The sequence below is a fragment of the Poecilia latipinna genome, unplaced genomic scaffold (genome assembly GCF_001443285.1).
Source record: "Poecilia latipinna isolate Pla-1442-1.1 unplaced genomic scaffold, P_latipinna-1.0 Scaffold473, whole genome shotgun sequence".
NCBI lineage: Eukaryota > Metazoa > Chordata > Actinopteri > Cyprinodontiformes > Poeciliidae > Poecilia > Poecilia latipinna.
In genome coordinates, this window is record NW_015113089.1 from 73,519 (window position 1) to 81,933 (window position 8,415).

Sequence of the window (8,415 nt, forward strand, 5' to 3'; positions counted from 1 at the left end):
CATTTTAATGGATTCAAGTTTGTGGCTTCAGTGTGCAGAAGTGGCACCGTTTAATTTGTAATGTTTTGTAGAAGAAAAATAAATACACTACAAACTGATTATTTATTCTCCAGATATGCAGCACATTGTCAACAAACCTGCTAATAAAGATTAATTACGTAGTAATTAATTAGGTTGTTTCCAGTGGTTCTCAGAACTAATTTTGATTTAATAAATAAAATTAAGTTGAAACTTTCATCCAATCCAACTTTTCTATGTTCCAGTTTAAAGTTGGAAATCCTGTAATCATGTCCAAACTGAGACATATTTAAGAAAACATAATCACAGGACGTTCTGTGTCAGACCTGTGGATGCATTTCCTCAACATTATTGACATTTAAAAAAATATGCATGGTAAAAAAGTGCTGATTTGTTTTCCTTTATCCCTAAAAGTTCGTTATTATGTAATATTAAGATATGCAAATCATCAAATCCTTGTTTTGAGCCACAGCGGAAGAGGTTGTAGCAGAGGACGGGAAAGGCAGTGAGTAAAAAGACTTGCAAAGCAGACAGCAGTGCTTAAACTGTGGAAAAAGCTGCACTTAATCCACAACCTCTTCACCTCCACGGAGGCTGACCGGGAGCTGACCTGCAGCGCTGCAGCACACTCCGTCTTATTGGCTCCATATGTAAATGCAGCTGGTACAGTCTTGGTCTCTGCCCTCCTTGAATTTGGTTGTAATTTGATCACGATGTTAAACAGTAACGCTTCGACTATGCAGTATTTTCAACCCCCCAGTGTTTTACTTTATGTCCCAAACATGATCCAGTTAGACAGAAAAGTAAGCTTTGTATTCAAATTGCATTAGGAGCTCGTGACTTCCAACATTTTACACTGTAAAACTGCAAACATCCAACATCATTTATTTCTCAGGCTGCACCACTGACTCACACCACTGAGCTACTGAGGGGTACAACTGCTGTAAGTCTTGACAAAGCCCTTGATGTTCGTTGTTTTGATGGTGCTTTTATACAAAGCCTGTTGTGGTTTATCCCTCCAGTCACAGGGATCCAGGACAAGCCAGAATCCTGTCACATCTGGGATTCCTCACTGCAGGATCATGCTTTGTGACCCTGGAGGAAACGGATGGTGAACGAGCCAACACTGAGATGTTCCTCCTTTCTGATTTTAATTGCATTTTCCCTTTTTTCTGCCTCTTGCACGGCTTGTCAGATCCATTCCTGATGTGTGCTGCGTCTCCTCCGAACCTTGGACCTGTTTGTGTACGTGGGTGGCTACAGATCCACCTCTCCACTATCTTCCCTGCTTTCATCACTTCTTTCTCCTTTATGATCCCATCTATTATTGAAAACAGCCGTCCACCATCCCACCCCTCAAACCCCCGTGCTCCCCAAACTCCAAGCTGAGTCCAAGCCCCAAGACCCCTGCCCCCACCGCAGGACTTGAATTATGCATGGCGCGCTTCAGTTAGACGCAGGATTCGCCGTGACCTACATAACTCCTATAGCCTTGAGCGTCTTGTGTGACTTTCCTCTGTTGGCAGATGCAAGTGCACACACGTTTTGATGAAAAAAAGCTGTCAAAAAATATCAGAAATTGACGCATTGCAAAATGGTAATAAACCTGACTCATAGGATATCTTAACAAGCTCAGACAATCAGCAATTGTCTGTTTGTTTCCATTGAGGCAACTCCCTCCGCTCCCCTGTGGAGACCCGACCCATCAAGCCACATCAGGGAGTGGGTATTTCATTCCTGCCACCCTGATCCTTGGCCCCCTCCGATCCGCTGTGTGCCCAAGGATGAGACAAAAGAACACGTTGGTGCTTGGCGTGGAAGGGCACCCACAGAGCTGTCGCTTTGGCACGCGAAGTGGTCTCGGCCACGCAGACAGCTCCGCTAATCCTGACCAGGCGCTGGCCGTTTAGTCACGCAGGACCCCAAATAAAAATCCCAACTACAACGCTGTCCAGCAGCCTCCCGTGTGGAGGGAATTATAGCCAAAGAGGGGGCAATTATTCTCAGAGAATGATAAGAATAGAGTCTGCTGGGGGTGGGGAGGCATTGACACGCTTGATTAAAATGTGGAGTAAATTAAATAGTTTCCAGAGTGGAACCGAGGCGCAGCAGGACGGGGTTTACACGGGGGACAGATCAAAGCCTGCGATGACGAAGCGGACCTGTGATGCAAGGCGACGGGTTAAAGCTTACAGGCCAGCGCTTTCACCTAAAAAGCTTGAGAATAAATTGCCCTCATCGAGTACCTGTCTGCCGAATGTGGGTTCACTCAGGGGCCACAGCGTACAAAATGTACAGTATGCGGCAGAGTACAATAAAATGTCTTTGTTTAGACTTCACACTTTTCTGACCTCCTTTGCTTTAATCCCTTTGCTCTCCCCTCCACGCTGAGGGTGCAAAAAATATCTCACGGTGTTACGCACTCTCTGTCTGTGTGAGATTCAGCTGGAGGCGGGAGTGAAGTAGAGGGAAGGTTTGATGGGCTTGGAAGCAAAACAGGAGTCCAGGCTGGGAAGGAAGCGATTTCAGACCGAAGGCTTGAGGTGGATGAGTATCTCTGAAGTCAGCAGTAGATTTTTATTATAAGGTTTGAGCATCTTACCTTGAGCCTCTCGGTGGAGGAGGCCTGTGATGGTGACTCTTACCTAGTCCAACAGATTAAATTGTGGATAATGTAAATTTGGTTAGTTTTGAATGGCATGTCCTCTAAGATCTCAGACACTGGTGGTGAAGCATTCCTTTCTCAGCTTTACATCCAAACAGACTAATAATTTAAACAAAAGTCTCACAAAGTCACATCAATGAAAACCAAAGCAAAGCAAGCAAAATATTTGCACATTTACGGGAACAAAAAGGAATCATCCCGTTTCAACTGGAAAGGCCACAAACACTGTAGTGAAACCATTTTCTTCACAGTTAATGGAAAAGATTAGAAAACCTAAAAAAACTTACCACTTACTGTTAACCTTTGCTTTTGAGATGCTTGAGTTGACAATTTATTAAAACTGATACGTATATGTAAAATAATCTCAAACAGTCGTTCAAAACCAGAGCTCTGAGGTTCCTCTTGGTTATCTTGCACTGCAGAAACAAATAGTTATTAGAAGGGATAAACTGTTTCCTGATTAGGACTAAGACCAGTAGGGAATTGACAATATCAGGATTGAAACAATAAATACGAAAATGAAATCCTGGTTTTCTTTTCAACAACTTGCACTGGCTTTGTCTGGTTGACCAGCGGTCTCCAGTGGTGCTTTTTGAATTTGTGGGTAAACTGACCCACAAACTGGTGCCCAAGCCTCTAGAGCTACTTGCCTACAATTTTCAGATGCATCCTTTGACAACACACCTGAATCAGATGAATTCCTCATTACCAGGCTTTTGCAGAGCTTGCAGATTGTGGATGAAGGTGAGTTAGAGAACGAGTCCATCTGAAAGTTGCAGGATTAGCACCTGAGCCATACAAGTCTCAGTGTTTGTCGTTAACATGAATGTTTTTGTTCTTTCTGTAGCTCTTTTTCTGACCTCTAAACCCTCATTTCTGTTTGGTACGCTGCCCTTTGGTCAAACCAGTTAATCCAGAGTGGCTCCTTCCTGTCATGAGGAGTTTGATTCCATCTTTAATCAGACTATCATAAATGTTCCTTCTTTCCTCCAGATGCCATGGGGCTGTCTGACGTCGCCCATGTGGAGAGCATCCAGGAGAAGTCCCAGTGTGCTCTGGAGGAATATGTGAGGAACCAGTATCCCAGCCAGCCAAACCGATTCGGGCGCCTGCTCCTCCGCCTGCCCTCTCTGCGTATCGTCTCCTCACCGGTCATCGAGCAGCTGTTTTTCGTGCGACTGGTGGGCAAGACGCCCATTGAGACATTGCTCCGAGACATGCTGCTCTCTGGCTCGAGCTACAACTGGCCCTACATGCCCACAGTGCAGCGCGAGCGGCCGCTCTCCCTCCACTACAATGAGAACGGACCCTGAGGCTGAGCAGCAGAGGAGAAGCTCATCCTGCTTTCTTTCCCTTCCTTGTCCACTTTTCAGCTTTCCCCGAGGAAGCATCTTCCTCACCATTCCACCCATGAGACTCTTGAAATGTTACCATCCCAGTTACACAAGCCAGCCAATCGTTTGTCATTGCCGATACAGAGACTCAATGGCCTCTCCAAGTCCCTGAGCTGATGGCGTGCAGTCTTTCTCTTTGAGACGTGGCATGAGCTGGACGTGTTGCTGCACAGTTCACCAGCAGGTCTGATGGACTCACTTCAGATGTCAGTTATAAAACTGTGCAAACATTTGCCTAATTCTTGGTGCTATGCCTGCATTTACAGAGCATGGCTGAACCTGAGTAGGGACTATGCCATTCGAACTCTGCAGCCAAGAGCGAGGTCTGAGTGTGTATTTACTAAATTTTGAAAAGCAAACCAGAAGCCATTAAAAGAAGACAAATGCCAAAATGTCTTGAACTTTTGCAGATGACGTTATATTGTGTGTTGTTTTAGCACTGTTTGTATGGAGAGATAACTCATGATTGTGTCCATATGTATAGTATATCATTGATTCATTGGCATCTAAGGCATCTTTGGGTTCACTGAATTAAAAAGCTCAGGTTTCTCGGGGTGTGGGGGGTCAGACTAGCAGACATGTCAGTATTGGGCTCTGGTTGTTCTGCTCCTTTGTCACTTTGACCATGTGCAGTTTTGGTCACGTCTTGCCCAGATTTTCATAGAGAAGAAAGGAAGTTGTCTTCCATAGGCCTCTTCATGTGTGTGTTTCGGTCTTCTGGTGCACACTTTGATCGCCGTATATTTAAAGTAATCTTCCGTATGTGACTCCAATGAATATTTTCCATTAAAGGTTGCAGATATTTTATTTGGTTTGGTTAGATGACATATTCCTCATTTGTTTTCAGAACCATATCTGAAAATTTCAGAAAATAAAAATATCATTAAATTCAGGAGTATTATGAGATCATGTCACAAGATATCTCGTAGTATTGAAACAGAATTATAAATTTTATAATTGAAATCCTGTCAGGTTGCAGTCAGGAGGAGTTTATTTGGAAAAATAAGATTGAAGAGTATTTTGCCACTTATCAGTCATATATAAAAACAGAAGAAACGAGTCTGATCTACAGGTATTTCAATGAAGTACTGAGAAACTATTGGTGACATTGGATTGCAATTTGCAGCTTACAGTTCACCATTTATAAGTGATGCATATATTGCACTTGACCGTCTCTAGTTCAGAATCAAGTATACCATTGAAATACTTACAATGGTCAAACTGGACCTGGATAATCCTTTAAACACAGGCGCTGAATTATTTTAACCATAGCAGTTCTTTAAAATCCATTTGTCATCTGCAAAACTTTTACGATATTAACTGACAAAAAGTAGCAATTCCACTACTATTCTTCATCATGACCTCGTTCATTTGGTTCCTGATGAAAACTTTACATAGAGAAGTCAAACATGAACAACTTGTTTTAACCCAGTTTCCTCATAAATGTAAAAATCTCATCACAGAATGTTCCTGTAATCTAAATACCGAGTGTTATCTCAGTGGTTTTTACCTGCATTGTGTTTCTTCTCATGATAAGAAAAACTAATATTTTATCATCATCCTTTGATGCATCTGATTCGCAATTTGAAAACCAGATTGCCAGTGATTTTTTGGACACGACAACAAAATGATGCACTATTTCTAAGATAGTCACATATAAAGCATAAATGAGCCACTTTTACAAAATGCAAAGATCCACTTCTCTAATTTAGCAGAAATGAATGAATAACATCCATTTGGAAACTTTAATCTCATTTTAAGCTTTGCATATTTTCTGTCAGCATTGATGTTTCTCTCACCAGGCCTGGTGAACACTTGGAGTGGCTCCAACTGACTGCAACCTGACCAATGTTTTGATTAATTCAACGGTTAAATCTTTGGCCCTCTCATAAAAGTATCCACATTTTATCCTCAAATAAATGTATTGAACGCTGTGATTTCTACACAAAAGACGTCTGCACCAACAAATCTATACTTATGTAAGCATTTCTTACAAACTGAACTCTCACGAGGAACAGAAAAAGTATGCAAAGTAACTGAATGAGTGATAAATGGAAGTAGGCATGGATGAATAGGGAACCGTAGGAGAGGATTGGCATCAGAGCAGCCAGAGCCCTCAGTTAGCACAAAAACACAAACCCAACTAATTTTACACTTAGGAGCAACCTGTGCCAAAGCAGACATGCATTTAGTTTGGAATAAATTCATGTCAGTTAAAAAAGCAAATGCAACTTTTTGGTTTGTCTTTAATTTGACTACAATTGTTTGGATTCTCAGGTTAAGCGAATCACTTTATAACATTTAAAAGAAATAAATTAAAGCTTTGGCACTTGCATTGAGATCTTGTCAGACTTGACATTTATTCACACTTGTTAAATCTCAGCACTGGTGGAATATTTCTGCCCTCAACCCATTTGATGAAAATACATATTTACTTTTTTAAAAGATTCACTAGAACTCCCTCATTGATGCTGCCACAGGAGGCAGAAACACCACTGATCATCATAGATGTTTTTCTTTTTTGTAATGATTGTCAGTATTGGACCTTTTAGACTTTAGGCAGGAAGTGAGTGTCTGGGGGGCAATTTACAGAATTAGCTGTATTTGCCTTAGAACAAAGATTTGTCACTGAGCATTTATCTTATGACTGTGCCATAATCTCTCGTTACCTGTTATAACAGGTATTATGTTCTGTCAGGAGTGGAAAGAAGCTCACATGATGCTGAAATGGAACGTGCATTTTCAAAAAAGACATGTATATGTGGATTGTCTTTATGCAATAATTAGACGTTAAAAAAAGAACTACTCACAATAGGATTTTTTTTTTTGCTTCGACATCAACAGCACTTTTAGTTTTTAGACATCATGCAAGTTATTTTTCCACTTCCGGGTGATATTGTTGTGTAGGGAAAAGCCCCTAAACTCATGTCATTTGAGCTTATTATGTGGAGTAATGTATCACTAACCTCTGAAAACCTCAGTCTATGTTGCAACACTATCCCTGTGGGACTTAGGACTGTGTTTAATGTAGGAATACTTTAAGTTTTTATTATTTTTCCTTTGTCCTTTTGTTGGAAAAACTTTGTTTATGTCACATTTCCAACAAGACAGCGTAGTATCGACGTCAAGCATCAGTATTGGAAAAGCCATCAGGGACCTGAGAAAGTTGTGTTGGTAAATAAATCCGCAGAAAGTTTCTAAGAGTTTGTTTTTATCCCTTTTGCTTTTGTTTGGAAATATTGATTATCCAATAATTGAAATAAAGTTTTGTTCACACTAACTGTTCTGTACTCTCTTTTCAGTCACTTTCCAGACCTAGAAAGAAAGCACACCCCATTTCAGTTTGGGTTTTATCGGTCAGGTCAGAATAAAATGAACTGATCTTCACCTGAATACTAAATTAAAAGACTAAAAAAGCAATGTGGAAGATTAACTGGTTATCAGCAGTCTGACCTATCAAGAGCAAACGTGTTGTTGTTGCAGCACAATGGGGCTGAAACGACTAATCGTAATGAATCTTATGTTGACATAATTATCAGTTAATTTAATAATCGATTAATCACAGACTAAAAAAGCCATTTGCTGAAAGAACATCACACTCAGAGCAGTAATTAGTCTGAAACTGTACAAAAATATCTACATTTTGCATTTAAGAGAAAAAACCCTTTTTGTCTGTAAATATGTTCAACCCAGAATCCAGGTGGTTTTAGCTTCACCTGCTTTAATTCTATTAAGCACTTTTAGTTTCAATTATTAATCAATTAATCCAACAATTAATCACCAAATCAGTCCTACACCGGATTGAACCAGAAAGGCCTGAGCTTTTCACATGTGGATGTTAGAAGTATTTTTTAGCTGCAGATGCTTTCTTTCTTTACTACAAATGATCAATGTCTTTTATGGAAAAGTAAAGGAGGTCTGAATTAGTGACAGATGTGCGAACGATCTGTACAGGAAGCTGAGAACTCGGATAGCTAATGGCATTTACTCGGTGATTAATGAGGGAATATAAACTAAACCAAACAAGAAGCACAAGAACTTGATGTCTATTTTTAATTTATGACCTTTCCTCCTCCTGTAGACATTATGCAGTGGATGTGTTTTCATTTCAATGTTACATAAAGGATTATCAGCCGTGCTACCATAGCTAATCAAAAACAAACAAACTCATTTCTTAGAATCTGCTGTATTGACATGGACATCTGGGTAAAAAAAGTAGAAAAAGAAAAGGCTAAAACTGTTTGCGTCTGTTTTCTGCCAGGCGTATCAGTGGTTGTGTTCTCTAAAACGACTAAAGTCAAAAATGTAATCATGTTTATGTTCTCGGTTAACCGCTAA

At 40.6% G+C, this 8,415-nt stretch overlaps 1 protein-coding gene and 1 long non-coding RNA gene across 3 annotated transcripts in view; one reads left to right on the forward strand and one right to left on the reverse strand.

The window, feature by feature from the left end:
* nr2f5 (nuclear receptor subfamily 2, group F, member 5) overlaps positions 1–6,211 on the forward strand; it is a 33,290-nt gene extending 27,079 nt beyond the window's left edge. For both annotated transcript variants that reach the window (XM_015039462.1, XM_015039461.1), the window contains exon 4: positions 3,677–6,211. In XM_015039462.1, the coding sequence (XP_014894948.1) occupies positions 3,677–3,996 (320 nt within the window). In that variant the 3' untranslated portion in view covers positions 3,997–6,211. The remainder of the gene's footprint in view (positions 1–3,676) is intronic.
* LOC106951766 (uncharacterized) lies at positions 5,347–7,336 on the reverse strand. The gene is made up of 2 exons (XR_001425858.1): positions 5,506–7,336; positions 5,347–5,465 (listed from the first exon to the last, which is right to left on the reverse strand). It is a non-coding gene; the product is annotated as an uncharacterized LOC106951766 (long non-coding RNA).
* Positions 7,337–8,415: the final 1,079 nt, after the last annotated feature.